Source organism: Temnothorax nylanderi, unplaced genomic scaffold (assembly GCF_030848795.1).
Source record: "Temnothorax nylanderi isolate EJ_2023f unplaced genomic scaffold, tnyl_v1.0 TNYL_tig0009_pilon, whole genome shotgun sequence".
NCBI classification, from domain to species: domain Eukaryota; kingdom Metazoa; phylum Arthropoda; class Insecta; order Hymenoptera; family Formicidae; genus Temnothorax; species Temnothorax nylanderi.
In genome coordinates, this window is record NW_027249071.1 from 1,855,733 (window position 1) to 1,874,337 (window position 18,605).

General features: G+C 42.2%; 1 protein-coding gene across 23 annotated transcripts in view; it reads right to left on the reverse strand.

Annotated features, from left to right (window-relative positions):
* Window positions 1-212: 212 nt before the first annotated feature.
* Window positions 213-18,605, reverse strand: part of Dnc (phosphodiesterase dunce) — a 296,932-nt gene continuing 278,539 nt past the window's right edge. For 22 of the 23 annotated variants that reach the window (XM_071726336.1, XM_071726411.1, XM_071726400.1 and 19 more), the window contains 5 exons: window positions 10,694-10,787; window positions 9,341-9,570; window positions 5,100-5,363; window positions 4,631-4,730; window positions 213-4,409 (listed from right to left, as the gene is read on the reverse strand). In XM_071726336.1, coding sequence (XP_071582437.1) covers window positions 3,610-4,409; window positions 4,631-4,730; window positions 5,100-5,363; window positions 9,341-9,570; window positions 10,694-10,787 — 1,488 coding nt within the window. In that variant the 3' untranslated portion in view covers window positions 213-3,609. Of the gene's footprint in view, window positions 4,410-4,630; window positions 4,731-5,099; window positions 5,364-9,340; window positions 9,571-10,693; window positions 10,788-15,801; window positions 16,383-18,605 lie in introns of those variants that run through there. The other variant, XM_071726439.1, reaches the window with a different exon arrangement.

Here is an 18,605-nt window from a genome sequence, read left to right on the forward strand (position 1 = left end):
ACTCCATCGTCTCCCGTTTTTCCTTTATATATAAAAAAAAATCATTGCGATTGAATTAAAAGTTATCCCATGTTCACATTAATTATATTATCACTTATAAAAAAAGTGATGAATATACAGGTATTACATGTTCGTCGAATATTTTTATGTCTATACAGATTTTAAAGATGGTGTTGGTCATTTGAATGGATTGTGGAAAAGAAAAATCAAGATTTCCGACAATAAATATGTTTTATTACACATATATCTCGTACGACGATTACACGATATTAATACATTCATTTAACTGTCCAGCAATCAAACAGGTATTTTTATTTTTCTCTCCCCATCTCATCATCATTATCAATCTATTATTATTAAATATTATTACACATCTCATTGAATCATCGCGATTTGTTATGCTTGTAAATCATCATTGGACCAAATTCTCTGCATGTTTTTCCTCTTCGGCTTTTTCGCCCTCTATTTTATTTTACTTGATTTTTTTTAACTCTGACGAGCAACTGGTAGACTGTATATATTAGAGAAGACATTTCGTTGCTCCAGCAACGATGCTTTAGAAGCGTGACAAATCACAATGATCCAATAAGATTTGTATGACAAATTGTATTTTGTGGCGTTTCTTTTATTTTTTATCTTTGTACCTGCGCACACACTCGCGAGATCCATCGAGACGAGCGACAAGAGAAAACGTTTACGGAAAGAACGAGTGCGTTTCCGCTCGTCCATGCCAAAAATACAATCAAAGACGCATTCGCGCTAAATAATTAAAAGATTCGCCGTCTAATCGAATACTTTCGCCAAGTTTCAAACTCGGCGTCAGTGCAGAGGTACATCATCGATAACACTTGATCGTCTTTCCCCTTTTTCCTTCCTTCCCCTCCTCCTTTACTCATTACTCAACGACGTCGCCCCGACAGCTGAAGCGAACGCGATCTCGATTACATTTCGCGCAGCGAGTGTTATCGTTAACATTAATTAATAAATCAGTATCTTTCTTATCGCGCTTATAATAATTATTATTACTGTTAATGTTATGATTATTATCATTAATTATTATTAATATTATTATTATAACCTCGTTGCTTACGCCCTAAAAACTTCGTTAAGTTAACTCCCCCCCCCCTTTTCTCGACTTAACAATGTAGTCGCGGACTCTCGCGTGAACCTCGGAGTTTTCTCTTACGCGCTAAAGCTTGGTGGCCAGCACCAAAACACTCACTAGATCATTGTCTACAACACACATAGAGATTTTGCTTTCTCCGTAGTATTTTTTTTCCATTTTTTTTTTCTGTTTTTGTTATGCGATTTAGGTAATTTCCCTTAACGTGATTAAGAAATGTACGATTACGTGAGCCCGAGCTACCGCGGTCGCTTACGCGCACGTTCACGATCAGACTCGAATTTTTTTTCCCTACTTCGCGCAGTCGATGGCAAGCTCACGACTTAGAATAGTAGTGTGAAACGTTAATTTTGTTTTTTTTTTTAGGCTGATCCTCGACACACACTCGCCCATCGGTCGCGTAATAAAACGTGTTGCATTCGTTTCCCTGATATCATCGAGGCGCGAAATTGTCGCCATTCCACCAATACGGACGACTACTCCGCTTTCCTCCCCCCGTAAATTAAAAGGATTTTTATGCGACTCGTAGTCTAAGAGAAGAAGAAAAATTATCCTCGCGGCGTACGTCGGCATAACTTTTAAACATTAAAAAACACAGCGGCGCGAACATTCGGCGTTCACCAGCGTTCCAAGGTCCATTCGGATTGCGATCGTGGCTTGAACGTCGAACGAACTTGCAAATTTGAGCGTTTCATGGACATCCGTGATGAAGACACTTCTCCCTCTGACATTTCACGCGAAATTTCCAGGATGATACGTTTACCGTCGCTGGAATTATTCGTCGTCAGAAGACGTATTGGTGAACGGCACGCTCGGCAATCGACTTAACAATCACTTATATTATTCTTTGGTTAAAAACATCTATCGATATATATCCTCGCTCGCACTGTAATTGTACGTATTGCGTTTGTGTGTATTGTGTGCGCGTGTGTATGTACGTGTGTATGTACGTGTGTATGTGTGTGTGTGTGTACTCTTGTGTGTGTCGTATATATCGCAAGAAAGCGTCTCGCGGCTCTGGTAATTAATTTTAATACAAACTTAAAAGACCAGCTCTCGACATGGTTGTGTATTAAAATTAATTGTACCCTTATCTCGATGCCCCCCCCCCCTCCCCGTTTTGCTGCTCGGTGCTCTCCCGCCGATCGCACGATGTGGGAGAAAGAAGCGGACGTCCTTTCGCTTTAAATCATACAGACGGCGGGTAATACTCTACGTGTTTGCATTTCCTAGCATTTCCTTTACGGACACGCGGCTACTTCTGGATTCTCGTTTTTCGATTACGAACAATTCACTTACCAACTTGTCTACGTCTACGAAGCGAACATGACAAAATCTTACGATTAAAGACAGGTATTCCCTTTTTCTACCGATAAGTAGGTGACTATCGAATAACCGTCGAAGAACTAAAAGGATGGAACGTGCCTAGCTGCAACTGAGTATCTTTTCGTTTAATTGTTTTCTGATTTCAATTGTTTTGTTTATTCCTTTCGATAACGGACGTTATAAATTAAGCTCGATCCGATCCATATCGCGGATATAATTTTTAAGTATCAACTATTGGCGAAACGTTTCGATCATTCGCGAAATTAAATCACGAGAACGCAACGCATTATTAAACTTACATTATTGATCGCGACATTATAGTGTAACGCAGGAATTAGAAACAAATTTCTTTGTAAACTTTCGCCGTACACAAGTACAAGTTTCAAACGTTGGCTTACGTGTCAACAATTTTCGCACGGTGCTCGAAATGTCCAAGAAGAAGACAGAGACATCGATCTCTCTGCTCGGAAGTATCGCTAATACGCATCGGTTAGAATCCATAGTATATCGTACACTGTTGATATGTTATTGAGGATCCTGCATGTCTCCTGGAAGAGAGGTTCCCTCCAGCCTTCGACGGCGACACAACGTCGTTAAACCAATTGATATAGACGACGATCGGTGGACGATCACTGTGCGCGCCGATCGTCATCATCCTCGGTGTGTGTGCGTGTGTAAATGAAAAGAAAAAGAAACGTCTTGCCACCCACTCGACATAGCAAACATGCAGCTGCTGCTTTCATTTGCGCAGGTACTTTGTGAAGAGAGATTCGCCCCTCCCGCTTGATAGTATTCAATGAGACGAAACGCGGAGACGAAAACTGAAATGACGACGACGACGACAAAAGACGTGCAGCTTCGTCCGTTCACGTCGCACGTTTCGGTCCAGCCGAAAACGTAGCGATCCTAAAAAGCGTCTTCGCACTTCGCGAACCATAATTCCCGCGTCGTCGTCGGGACGTTGCCTCTTGCCGCTCGATCGAGACGACCTCCTTGTCATCTCAATCGCCGCCCTCCCTCGTGGTCCAGCCGACGTGGCATAGGTCGATACAAAAGGACCGGCGACTAGACGCGGCTAGGTGCGAATGTCACTGACGCACTCGCCACCAACTCTGTTGTACCTTCTCGTGGAGCTTCCTGCAAATACCGGCGAGCCTCCGTCACATCCCAGCCTCCGCGGCGTTCTCCTCCGCCTCACCGCCCGGGTCCTCGCTGGAGAACTCGCCGCCGCCATCGCCGCCCCCTGTGTCGCCACCCTCTACAGCCTCACTGGTCTCGTCGCCCTCCTCCAACGTCACTTGAAAGTGTATCCTATCTTGTTGTTGCTGATTTTCGTTCGCTGATTGTTGTTGATCATCGGACGGCGGCGATGGCGGTATCATCGACTGGTACCAGTCGCGATTCTCCTCGAGGGTGTCCAGGATATCCTGCGCGTCCGGATGCACCAGATCTGCCCAGGTCTCCCAGAGCGGATGCACGATGTAATCGATGAAGCCGACCTGCGACTTCTCGATGGTCGCGCTGTGCCGATCGCACATCGGACTGATGTCCATGTTTTGCTCCCGCTCGCGGTCGCCTTGCAGGAAAAATTCCTCCATCAACAAGCTCACCCATCGTCGATAAAGAGCCAACGGTTTCGTCGGGTTAGACAGGTCGGCGCAGTGCACCAGGTTCTCCAGCACTTGGATACGATCGGTGTAGTTGTCGAGCAGCAGCACGCCGGAACCGGCGACCTTCTTCGTCTCCACCATGGTCTTCAAATCGGCCAGCAGCGACATGTGCTTCGACATGTCTGTCGAGAGGACCATGTCGATGACCATCTTTCGCAGCGTCTGCCGTTGCTTCTTCGTCATGTTCACGAATATGTCGCAGCCCTCGTTCTGCAGTAGCTTGAACGCGACCGCCAAGTGATGATTCTCCAGCACCGACTCGTCGTTGTACATCAGCGCGAGCTCGGAGCCTGAACGAAGGAAAAAACGAATCATTAATAGCGCTGATCATTACAAAAGCAATAATCACAGAAGTAACGAGCAACGTTGATTGCAGTTACTTTTCCTCTGTCTTTCTTTCTTCTTCGATAAGATAAATATAACGTGCTATTTAATAATGTAAATATTTAGCGCGGCGTAGAGAAACGGATTACGCAGAGCAGGAAACTTGATAAATTTCGCCGATACTTACTTGAGTTAATGAGGAACTGATTCGTGAGTCCGGGATGGTCTACATCATGGATGGAAGCCGCGAATAATGCAGCGGTAATCTCTAATGGCGTGAACACGGACTGTAACATAATATAAAATATACCATTTACGATACGTTATCACACAGAGAATACATTTCTCTTTTCACGAGAGAATTTCACTCCTCCGTTCTTCCTTTTACAAAGCACGAGTATCTTGTACTCGTCAACGGGATATTTGTAAAGCTTATCGTCTGTATGAGAACAAGCTATATAAGGCCAATTCCTTTTAGTGACACAAGTCGACACAAGTGTCGTTCTGTCTTTGTTATTCATTGAATGCCAAGAAGGATAGAACGATGTTTGTGTCGACTTGTGTCACTAAAAGGCATTGGCCCTTAGTTCCGAGCTCGAAAAAAAAAGAGGAAACCGATATTACATAAGCAAAAAGTACATGTATTATATACAAACCTCGAGTGCGGGCGTGTTGAGCAGAGTGTTAGTAGATTGTGTCACATCAGCTGCATGGAGACTATTGTGGAAGGGATTATCCTTCACGTAATGATCCTCTAGGGTCATCATAAAGGTAACGAAAGTCTTGGGTGGTATCGCCAGCGATTTGAGCAGATCTCGATTCTGGAAGGCCGTGTACGCCACGCAGGTGAGGGGCCGATTGTTGCTGAGCTCGCCTATCCTGAAGATGTCGATACCCCACTTGTCGACATCCGACAACAACTGCAAATAATTACGTAAAACATTCCTAATGAATAATGATATTCACAATAATACAGCGCGGCGTTGTGTACGATAAATTAAATGTTTCGCTTTGAAGTGATACCGGCGAGAGAGAGAGAGAGAGAAAGAGAAAGATTGATTGTGATCATTATTCAATTATTATACCGTGGCGTAGATATTAATTATGAGCACGAACGCGCCTTGTAGCGACTCGTTAAACGAAAGAATACGACGTGTCTTCAAGTACGTAGATAGTGGAGGTCCTGCGTTATCGCCGAGAGGTCGTACGCAAAGCTGATTATTCACGGGCAACGTCACAGTCTCGCATATTATTCGCGCGACAACGAAGACGATAAAAAAACGTAGCGAGCGAACCAGTTTGAAGAAGACTTGACTGGATCATTTGTAAATATCATTAAACTGCGATTTTTATCGAGTAGTGGTTTTCGACCGTGAAGTTTCAAGTCAATAACAGTCTGGTTTCCGAACAAACGTGGGAAGCGTCGAACTCGCACGCCAAATAAAGTATCCATAGCGACGTTAAGGTGACGTTCTAGAAGATTGAATCATAATTGCGTGGGTAGAAAAATGGGTCTCTAGTCTCGGGGAGCCTGCAGAATCACGTAGCCATCTAAGGACACGTCTGCGTCGCGCATTTAGTTCCGGCGAACGTATCGCCAACAGTCCCTCTCTCTACGTGAAATCTGATTAATATGCAGAATAGCGGCGCTTAATACACCCGGTTCCTTCCTCTCTTTCATTAAGAAAATTTACCTCAATTTGCATAATGGAAAGATGGCCCCTTTCACGGTTTACTTTCCCAGAAGTGAAATTTCCAAGTGAATATACAAAGAATGCTGAAGTTATTCCTCCCTGAAGCGTCGCTTCATAGACTTGAATTGCGTATTATATTTTTTAATATATTTAAAAGTAGCAAATAAAATTTCCGATACACATGATAATCAAGAGTACCTCGAAACATTCCTCGAATCTCATTTCAGGTCACCGTGAATAACGTTGAGATCGCGATATCACTTTCGTAGAAGCGCCGAAAATCAGTTTCTCTTTCGTGAAAGATGCGCGCGTCGCTAATCGCAAAGCCATTCGGGTTATCGAAGTCGCGCGACCTCGGCCCAAATGCTTCTACCGGTTAAAATACAACCGGTCTTGTAATCAACGTAATCGTATGCCACATGGTAAATGTTCTGCTTTCTGAAAATTACACCGTCATCCGCGCGCGCCGACCGTCACGTATTCATCGCCGACAAAGAGATAAGCTCGCAATCAAATATAAAGAAAAAAATATAAAATATACAAGCGCGGGATGATACGGCATCGGGGAAGTAATTCAGCGAAATACGAAAATTAATAAATTCCGAGCCGGTACGAACGTAACAAAATTAAATTCCTTAAAAAAATCCTTTATTAAACGTTCGCGTAAATTGGAATGAAAAATGGGATAATAAACTTCTACGTCATTATGTTGGAGTTTCAGTTCGCCAAAATTAATTAAGCTTTGCCGCTCCATGACTGGTAATACCTTGACATTAAAAACAATCATTACTCTTCACTATTACCTGGCGAATCCTCTAATATCATACCAGAGAGAGGAGGGAAGGCGATGGGGAATTTACCTCAGGGATTTTCTATATACTGAATTAACTCGGATATATATTCAGCGCTTGAATCTCATCTCGCGCCCACGTTGAAATAGCGCGACAAACACACGGTTGTTTTTTTTTTTTTCCCCCAAGAGAACAAAATGCCGAGACTCGCGATACCGAAATGATGAAAGTTCGGTGAATATCCACAGTTAATATAGATTCGGCACGGTTGATGAAGTAGCGTAAGCTTTGCGCGAAGCATTTTAATTGCCGATCGCAAAGCTCGCGCTCCCGTAATCTCTTTAATCCGCGAGATTTATGTGTAATCCGGTCTAATCTCTCTCCTTCTTTCTCTCTTTCTTTCCTTTGCATTTCTTTCTTTCTCACCGTGTCGCTACATTGTTTGCGTTGTGCACACTAATGCCGCCGTAAAATCGCGAATACTGTAAATAAAAGTTCGATCAGCGCGGGTACATGCATCGAGAATGCCATTTCGGAATTTTCCGAAACCGTTAGCCAGGCGTATAGCGTGACGCCGCGAGTCGAGTCGCGATATAGCACGGTACAGATATCCATGGCCGGACGGAGATGAAAGCCAGAAACATCGCGGAATTCTCGGACGCGATGGGATTTTACGTCAATATCGCGCGCGGATCAAAAGAACGAAAAGAAACAATAAACGGGACCGTCGACAAGGTCGTCATCGCAATAAATTCGGCAAATGGAAACTTTTCGTGGAAGATTAGAGACGAGAACCTTTAGTGTGTATTTAGTGTATATTTAGTAGACCGTTCTGTTAATCTAAGTTATGATCTCGCGAAATACGATATTACCCACGATTCTAATAGCAATAATTTTATTTCGCACAATAAATTCGAATTAATTAGTATTTTTGCTGTCAATATTTTGTAAGACACGTTTATAATAACTTTTATCTTTAATCGTATGTAGAAAATTTTAGAAATTCAACTGCGCAGGATAGGTTTTTACGTAATACGAGTGCTTTTATAAAAATATGTTTTGCTGGCTTAAATCAAAATTTCCGGCTATCTGTCTCCTTGGATGTCTAATCCTTCAGTTAAAAGTTACGAAGCTGTCTTTCCGGTTGGAGAACCGGTAAATCTCGTTATTAATTCGTACGGCATTTCCACGTGTCGACCGGTTATACAAATCTTTTCAAGAGTTGATTAAAATATAGTCGAGACGATTATAGCTTTATTTCTAACGAGAAAGGATATATCAATCTCGATATCAAAGTTCGACCGTAAGGCCTTTCGAAAAACAGGACGATCGTTAATAATTACATATTGTATGATTTTAATACGATTAGTGTGTAGTTATTACGAATTCTCTTATTGAAAATTCATTCTTTACCTCATAACTAAATCAAGCTTTTGCAATTATCGAACTAATTATCAAGCAATAATCATATTAAAACCCAGTAATTATCGCGGTAATCGTATTAAAATCGTGCACTATATACTTATCAACTTATCATTAACATATAATTATTCTGTTTTTCTGCCCTACGGCCATATAATCGGTATGTAACGCGGATTACACGTGCCGCTCTCTCGTTAGACTGCGATTAATGATTGTACAGTCGAATAAATCTCGATTCTACTAGGGCTCGTAACCAATTTAGCGTCGGTACGTGAGTATCACATCCCAGTACATATATAAATTCTATCGAAATGCCACATCGTTATGTGCTTTGACATTTGCCGAAGATAATTCGGATGCGGATGAACTTTGAGGATGTAAGACGGTGCAAATTAACTGTTTATCATTTCAATATCAGACGCTCGTGAATTAACTTGCAGGAATATTTGTCTTGGACGGGAAGCATGATATAATCATGCGTTGCAAATTGTCCCGGATAAATAGAAAGCCATCATTTAACTTTTAATTGATGCGAGATATTTTCACCTACTTCGATTTATAATATCACGCGTATCCACCTTTACGTAACAGGAAATAATTATTATAATTTATTTATATTACCGCGAATTTTGTAAATTTTTATTTCTCTCTTTCTCTCTCCCTCTTTTTTTAGCATTATTTATTCAACAGTTTTTTAAGCAGTTTTTTTTTAACATTTCAAAACGGAGCTAAAGACGTCATAACGTTGCAGCAATGATTTTTTGATATGATTACGATATTGTTTTCGTGCAATATGTATTTTTGCAGCGTTTAACTCTATTTTTTATTTATCTAAAAAATGACGCCCCGTTTATATTTCAGCTTTTCGCGATTTTGCGATTCGGGAACCCAGCTGTGCGACGTCGCGTCGCGTGGTGCAAAACCACCTATCATCCCGATTACTGCGGAACGTCGCGGTGCGGCGAGACGATTGGAAGGTCAAGGGCTTACCTTGCCGAGTTCCTCCTCGTGTGGCGTTTCCACCCCGTGGAGCGGCACGCGTTCCCCGGTGAAGCTGTTAGTGTGTGTCAACGGCCGTTTCACCCCGCTGATATGCGACATAGCGGCGGGACCTCTTTGCACGCGGTCCTTCTTTTTCGCCGCCCGTGCGTCCACGCTACCCGCTGCGGCGACCGCATCCTCGATTCGCAAAGACGGCAAATCCAACTCCTGCTGCTTGTCTGCGGGCAAAAAAAGCGACGTGGATAAACGTACTTGGTTAATTGATCGGCATGAGTAAGGTGAAAGCCAGTGAATTTCTGATTCTATCACGGTAAATAATATATGATTGAAGCACATTATATGTCGATAGACATTCTATATAGACAGATTTTAGTATTTAAATGTTATATACAAAAAAATTATAATGCATTGTCCTAGGTATAAAAAAATTTATTGCGTTCGTCACTGCACCGTGCAATCGTATTCTCTGCGCTTGAATGCATTATTAAAATGACAATGCACTCGTATATTGCGTCTTTGATTATAGATTACTGACGTTCGTTTATCACGCGATGTTTGCAATCAGATCGACTGATAAATTCATGTTTTATAATCCGTCTTGTAACATGACAACGTTAAAAGAATCATTATTCGACCGAGTGCGAGTAAGATTATGCATTTGAATAGTATTGTACATGTTTCACGAGGGCGCGAAATTTTCAATTTTCTATCACGCCACTTGGCTACAACTTCGAAAAAAAAATTTTTTTGCCCGTCGTCAACTTTCGATAATCCGATTTCGGTCGAGCGGAACTCGTTTAGGAAACTAACGTAACGAAATCAGCGCGTCAGAAACGAATTTTGCTGAGAAGCGCCGCAAGACGAGGTTGCTCTACCAGATAGAACGATTTTCAACGTGACGTCACGTCGAGAAATCATATCTTTTATATTTCTCTTCTTTATTTTCTTGCGTGACGTATATCGAATACAAAGGAATGAAGTGCGATCCCTCGCTGATTATAAACTTTGCGCGACTACAACCGGACCGTTCGTTCGGACAAAGCGAGCTAACCAGAATGAATGGTCGCGCGGCGATACCGGCTACGGTCTTTCAAGGGCTTTTAATACGTAAGAGCGCTCGTTTTATTGCACCCATAAACTTGCTTCCGGCGATGACCTCGTTAGACGCACTCTCGTGAGTTTCTTTTCATTCGTTGTCTCCGGTATTCGCGCGAAAAGACGCAGTCTTGTTCTGCGAGAGGAGAGGAGTACGATATACGTCAATTCCGCACTTGTAATTTGTGTCGCTTTATTCTCATTTGGCAATAATCTCGCCGAGGAAAAGAATCACGTTTAACATACCGAGGAAGGTGCTGCAGATGTATTCCGAGATCTGATTCCCAGACTTGGACGATTCTGAGAAATGCGACAGCTCCTTGTTCAGCATTCTCTTGAACTGTAACGAAAAGATAAAAGAGTTGATCATTAGGAGAGCGATTGGGGAAGGTAATTGTGTAATACTTCGTTTGTGTTTCACAAATCGATAAATTATCGGTAACGGTACAATAGAGCATTAATTGTACTCATGAATGAGCAATACCATTATTTTCCATTCTCAAGTCAGATATTTTATACCTTGAAAAGAATCTACATGATTTTACGGTTATGTAAGCGCCGTGAAATTAAATTACCTGAGAGATGGAGCAATATCTCTATCGCCATTCTTTCTACTAAAACGACTCCAGATATACATTTGCCAAGGCGACAGAAAAAACGCCATTTTCCTGGATTTACGATTTTCATGGAAAAACGGATAACAGCGAAGACTGTGCTCGGAAGCGTCTAACCCGAGACGCTGGGAGAAAGAAGAAAGACGCGGAAGAAAAAGAACCGGGGTCAAAGGAGAAATCCTAGGAGGGTTACAAATATCTGCGAGGAGAACCGGTGAATCCTCTCCCACGAGCCTTTCTCTCTTATTCTCGCGCGTGATTCTCAACCCTTATCTCGTCACGAATATTTACGTCATTCATGTGTAGATATATTGCCCGTCGAAACGTCGCGGGGGACACGCGCACCGTGAGGCTCACACGCGGCAAACAAAGCCGGCCCCGTCATTTACGCTTCCCGCTCTTATCGGTAGCACTATCGCCGGCGTATATCATCTTTACACAGGCGTGTGGCGAACGTGCGTGCGCTCACGTCGATAGATAAACGCAAATACATGTGTTTCGCGCAAATGTATATACTTGCCGCGCGAGCCGGAGTAATGACCTGCGGGACGGATTAATAATTGGATAATTCCGCCGCGCGGAATAACACGCTGATTAAGCGTCCTTTGTAGTCCGATATATTTCGGCACGCGCTTCGTTCCATCGCGCATCCCGTTGCGAAAAAATTCATGGCAATTGATTTTACAAAATCACGAGCTGTCTCGGATTTTCTGATTTTTTTTCGCGCCTGTCACTCGCTCGAGTCACTTCGCAGCCTATTTTGAACTTTACCGTTGAACCCGTTGAACTTTATCGTTTGACCCCCTTTCGTTGAAAATAGATAGACGCCTCGCATTTATCGGAATAACTAATATAATTATCGTGTGCCCGCTGCCTGGTTATTACATGTACCGAAGACGGGGAGAAACGAGCGATAAGGAGGTATAGATAGCAACTTACATTGCCGTACTTTTTATCAAACTGTCTGCGGCAATTACCTCTCTTGTCTAACGCAGTTACATTTGTGACATACGATAATTTCAATAATTTGATCTTCAAGAATATCTTCAGATGTTCTTGAACAAGGGAAAAATGGAACGATTGCGACAGCCAAGATACAAGAAACATAAAAGAGGCGTGTCAGATTGACTCGGAGATTCCTATCCCCATTTCGCATTTCAATATTTGTTCCTTCAATTTTACACGTAATTTTACACCAACAACATTCTCAAACCCGGTATTACAATGCTTTTTAGATAAGCCTTCTCGTTATCGATCCTCTCGCAAAGCAAAATAATGTTCTATCATTTTACTACCGACGAAAACGTTTCGTCGAGACACTTCAATAAGCGAGCAGTTATTCGCAATTGGAAGGCGCGAAATTGTTTGCTTGTTCGTGAAATATCGGCGTGGCGTGGCGTTTATTACGATGCTTCTCCAAACGTGAAGTGCTTCCACGGCGTAAGACACGGTACCATAAAGATAAGGAGGATTTCGAAAGGCTTAAGTGGGTCGACGGGGAAAACTTGAGCGAAATGTGCGCTCGCCGTGTATGTAGGCGAATAATAAAAATCGGCGTACAATCGAACGTTTCTTCTGCCTCTTCTCCGTTTAATACGAGTTACGTTGGCTAATGCACTTCATTCGGGTACACTATTGTGCAATAGGATTTTCCGAGTGCGACGAGTCCAGCGAAAATTGAGGCCCGGTTTAACGACGAAGCGGCGTGCCGCTGTGCGTTATATCGCGAAACTAACAGCTCGCGCAATCTCGTTTCAGGTAGTCACGTCGAGATTTCGCCAAGGAGCAAAAGCCGCCATAAATTTTGCACTATTTGCAGACTATATATCTCCTTCTGCGATAATTTCTAGTACATTATACCGTAATTAGACGCGCTCTTTCTCTTTCTCGTTTTGAAAGTAACGTAACAAGACGCCTGTTACCTTATAGGGTACAATATAATTACTAATTACTAATTAGCACGATAAAACAGCTCGTTTGAAACAAAACACTAACGAACTGTCTTAAAAACTTATATTGATCCGATTCGCCTCGGTCTATCCTACACTTAGAAAAAAAAAATTTGTTAATCCCAAAAAATATTTAGTCCGATACGAGCAACTAAATATTTTAGGTAGTTTAACTAAACATTAGTTAAATTAATTAATTCTTGATTTAAAAATTTTAAAGGTTGACATGAACGCATTATATCTTTTTTAGTGCAACTTAATAATTGTTGAAACGACTAATGTTTACTTAACTAACTAACATGTTTAGTTGCTCGTATCGGACTAAATATTTTTTGGGATTAACAAATTTTTTTTCTCAGTGTACAATTCGACTAATGCATGAACGAGAATTTGAGAAGCATATGAAGATCGCTTGGAGCTAGATATATCAAATCTCTGCTTCCAGATTGTAATCTGGCAATCGTATTTGTTTCATGCGAAAATAAGATTAATGTAATACATTCTACGTATTATTACCGAAAGCGATAATTTTTTAGTGATGTAACGTCATTAAAAAAACCACATTGACAGTCGTAACGTAGATAAATCGCATTGATGATAAGCAGATAAATATGAAAAACAACGATAAAATAATTACGTTCGATTAACCAGATTTGCGAGATAAAACTACTTTAAGGCTTAAGGATGTTATAAGCAAGACGATGATTCTATGAGAAAGTATCTGCGGATAAAAAATGTTACAATTGCTTCTCCTTCTTCTTCTCCCTTTCTCAAATTCTACATGATCAAGATGGAATAACCCGATCAATGTGACGACAACGTCGTTGCGTCTATTTGCGAGTCACCTTTTTTCCATAATTATCGTTGAACTTTCATTGAAATGTCGTAAAAGGTCAAGATCGCGTTGTCGCGCCTTAGTACTTGCCGGATATGATTTTCATATATTAATCGTTCGTGGTAATCAAACCATTGTCTCGCGTGATTCATTTCCTATGTTTGAAATCTCGTGCTGAGCTTCATACGCCAATCTCGTTTCTCGCTAAGCCCAGATTACCAGTCATTAGTCATCTGGACATCGGGACTACATCTTAATACGCTATTAGTCAGTGAACAGCTCTTTCTTTCCTCCCCTCTATGCTCTCGTACAATCGTGAAACTTTCTCTCTCCTGTGCTCTTACGCTCTCCTATAGTTACAAAGCTAAATGAAGACGAAACCTTTGCTATATTACGAAAAGAAGATAACCATTAACTTCCCGGGAACATTAGGTGCTACGTCCGACGCGAGCACGTTACGTCAAACGGTCTTACATAAGAAACACGTTTGAATACTTTCATCCGGGTATTTGCAATTGTAAAATGTGAACGAATATAACGGAAAATCGCGGATACGCGTCTCGACATCGTGTGTACGCGCGACGAGGATAAAATCACAAGCCGTCTGCACAGTGCCTCGTTATTATGACGCGCGCGCGAGTTAGCATTGATTAAACTCGGCGTGATTGCTTGACCCCGTGATATCCTCTTATCTGCCAATATCTCGAGTTTGGCTCGACCGTACAATCTGCCGCTTGTTCATTCGCGGACAATCACGTCCGCGTATACCGTCCACTCGCGTTAAGCATTTCAGTTACGAGATTTCAGTTAAGTCGTTCGATCTCCCGACGAAAAACGGCGTAATTTATACCGTGTTTACAGCGCGCATCTCGATATCAGACTCTTAGATAAAGTTCAAAAGTGATTCCTGTGAAACGACTTGATCGATTAGTCTTCGCTAATATATCTCTATAGATAAGCTACCGCGCTTTCTGCGCGATTGGATTTCGCGTCGAACCACTTGTTAATCGCTCAATTTACTAATCGAGACGAGAATCGAGATCCCATCGCCCTACTATCTGAGATAACATTAGCGTCTCAAGAGTTTTCGATGAAAGGCTTCTCTTTCGCAGAAAACTCTTTCGAGTGACGATAAAGCTACTCGGAAGTATTGACAAGTTTGACAGCTATTAGACAGAAGAGACACGTGAGATCGCGGCGATAACGCGATCTATAATTGGACGATGAGTGTACCTGATTTTATCGCACGATGGTGCGTCCTATCGTTTCTTCGCACGATTGTTCGATAATTTAGAAATCAGGTCAAATGATTCAGATGAAAATGCGTCGCCGGATGGTTGCGCGGGCCATCCGTTAACCTCACGGCATTGCGACAACGGCAGCGAACGAATGCCCTCGTGCGATCGATCGTCTTTCGAAATCGCGGCGCTTTTATTTGCCCGATTTACCAGATGGCAGATGGCTGCGGTGAGATCTAACAGTGGATTCGTGTTGATAAAGTCGGATATGATAGGTACACATTAACATATTGCGCGGTTTTCTCTTATAATTATTTCCTCGATTATGTACCTCAATTAATCAATTTCCTCGTTAACAAATTGCTGTAATTCGTTGAGATATTGATAGACTGCATAAAATTATTATATAGATAATCAGCAATTAATTTAATTTTTATCAATTAGAATCAATTTAAATATCGGTAAACGCGATTTGATTTCAGCGTCGGAAAATTATAGATCTAGAAAATTTTTGTCGTTTCTTTTATATACTTATTTTATACGCCTATTCTTATCCATGCCGTCCATTTACTACGAGTAAAACGTCACGTTGTGTGTTGCATTTCCGAAATTAGCCAAGACCTATAACGTCGGATCCCTAATCCCTCGGGAGAAGTCAACACCCGCTGGGATACGTCATCCCGATTAGACCGAGATTCAAACATAATCCTCAAATTACCTGCACCGCCATGATGCTGGCCAAGGCCGTGAGGTCCGCTAGGGTCCTCAGGTAATTGAAATACCTAGCGGACTCGTCCATTTTGCCTGTTTCCACCTCGCCGCTCGTCATTTGTACCATGGTACCGGTTTGCGACTGCGGCCCGACTGCTCACACAGCTCACGCCTGAAAGAGTTTCCCCGCCGAGGGAAAACTTTTGACGGGAGGAGTCTCTGGATTTTCCACGTGACGATTACGAGAGACTCGCCAACTTTCAACGCGGAGCGCCGGATTATCGGATCTCCCGAACTTCCCGATCGGCGAAGCCTCTCTCGAATCTTGAAGGATCCTCTTCACGGAGGAAGGATTACGTGTTACACGTGTCGCGAATTATCGGCGAACTGCTCCGGTTCCGGGTGTGCTCCCGGAGGCGCGCGAGTTCGATGACCGACGATTCGGAGCGTGACGGTGCGGAGAGTCGTCACGGACGGGCACTTTCTTTGTGATTCACCGACAAGTTCACCACTCACTCGCCTGCAAGCGGCACCACGGCTGTTGCCGAGCCGCCCGACTGCTAAACGTGGTCTACGTGCCTGAAACGCAGAGCCCAGGCCTTTTATCTCGGCGGTGGTGGCGGCTGCGGCGGCGGCGGCTGGCCGGCTATCTCTGTCCCTGTCATTCGTTTCGCTTCTCCCTTCCTTCTCACGTCTCACGCGTACTCACATCTCTTTCTCTCTCCGCTCCACTTCGGCACGAGGAGAGAGACGCGCGACGGGGATCGTGAAACGGAATGCATCGAACGAGCTGATGCGTGCACAATTGCGATACCACATGACGTTCGTATTGCTACCGTATTTATCTCGCACGCGAACGGATGTAAATTTTAAAAGGCTCTATAACGTCTTGTCGCGACAACAGTCAAAGTTAATTAAGCTCTAGCGTTTTTCATTGCCCGTTTCTAGATTGCAATCTTATCTATGACGCAGAACAAGAAAATTTACTCAACTAAAGTTATCTGAAACTTCAAGCTACCTGGCTCCGCTGCAGCAGAATTTGATACTTTCGAAATTCCGACAACAGCGGAGATTAATTCTGTTAGTTTGATATAATTAGACTCGTGTCAAGATTTGTACACTTCAAAACGAATCTGAGATTTGCTGTTTACTCATTAATATTTAATCTATTGTATTTATTTCGAAAGGTTGGTGTTGTCGTTTCGATGAAATGTGCCATTTCCCCGAATAAGTTCAGATTTAGCGGGATTGGAAACAAAGTATTGTCCATATAAAGTCTATGTACTGCGAAGTGAATATATCCATAATGTAGAGGATCTCGCGTATTTCATGCGTGGGCTTTCAAAGACCCTTTCATTGCTGGGAAATTCCTCGGTACTGTGCAGATTGCAAAGAGGAACTAGTTACGCGGAAGTAATATCTAATTCTCCTAATTCACGTCCTATTGCAATAATCCCTTGTTGCAGAGATAGAACACAGTCAAGACAGTTTCACGTAAGCAGCTCAAAGAGGCTATCAATAGACGCGTCGGTAGACACGCGCCAATTGATACGTGCCAAATTCGTAAAATCAGGACGACAACAAAACTCGTTTCACGTTTCATTGATTACTTCGTTTAAATTAACGCTGAGAAAATATATATAAAAAAAATTCTGTCGTGCAGTAGAAGGAATTGCAAATTTTTGCATTCATTTAAATGTATTCCGCGTTCTCTATTCACTTTGGACCGCTTTCAGATACTTGTTCTACTTCTTGGGGATCGCTAAACAATGAGTCCAATGATAAATTTGGCCTTACGACGAATCCGAAGTGGAAAACCCAGCCCGCCACTTATCTAAGAACCTGTCGTCTGTGTTTCGAGAGTTGAAGTTTTACTTAGAAGAGAATTTTGCGCATCGAAATTCATTTTATCCGTCCGTTCGCTCAATTCTAAAATTATAACTTGAAAAATGTTTTCTCGTGAAAAAAGAAAAAAAACTTTTTTAAAACAGGAAAAATACCTCTTGTTTTTGCATTTCAAATAACCGGGTTTTCTTTCTCTTGCGCAATTCGTTTATTTTTGCTCTGCAGAAATCGACGTCCGTTTAATAGGAATTAATAGTAAACAAAAAATATTAGTAACGAAACTTGCGGGTGACAACCTCTGATGATGTTTGCGCGAAACTCGTTAAAAAATGTTTCGCCGTGCATGAGCTGCGCCGATAATTAGTAATTAGTTTAGAACTACGGGAATACCTGACACGACGTATGCGTCATTCGGGCCGTCGATTCAAGAATTGCCATCTTCGTCATGTTACCCAATTTTGCCGCGTATTTTTTTTTCTTGCCGAATTCGTCACGGCGCAATAAAATCTAACTTTTCGTACTGATCCGAAATTTCTTCCGTGCCCGTTTATCAATTTAAGCGATTGGCGATGACGGAACTACATTCATCACTGTACATGAATAAGCAGGGTTACACATGACGCGACCAATGTTTGACGATGTAAAAGATCATTAAATATTCCACGTCATCCTTTGTTTCGCGACTGAAATTCACGTATCACCCAGTGACGAATACTTAATTAGCCTATCGTAAAAGGAGGGACGTATAATTTTTTGCGTATGCTCGATACTTCGGCATGTTGCAATACCGTATGTTTTCAGGTAACAATTTGAGGTATTGCAATATGTATACACGTGTATATTTTGTATTATTATCAATGAGAAACATACTTATCAATTTATCGTTATACGAAGAAATCGTTATCTTTCGAGAAATAATACGTAATATACTGAAGATATAAGATAGATACCCGTATTACGCTTTTA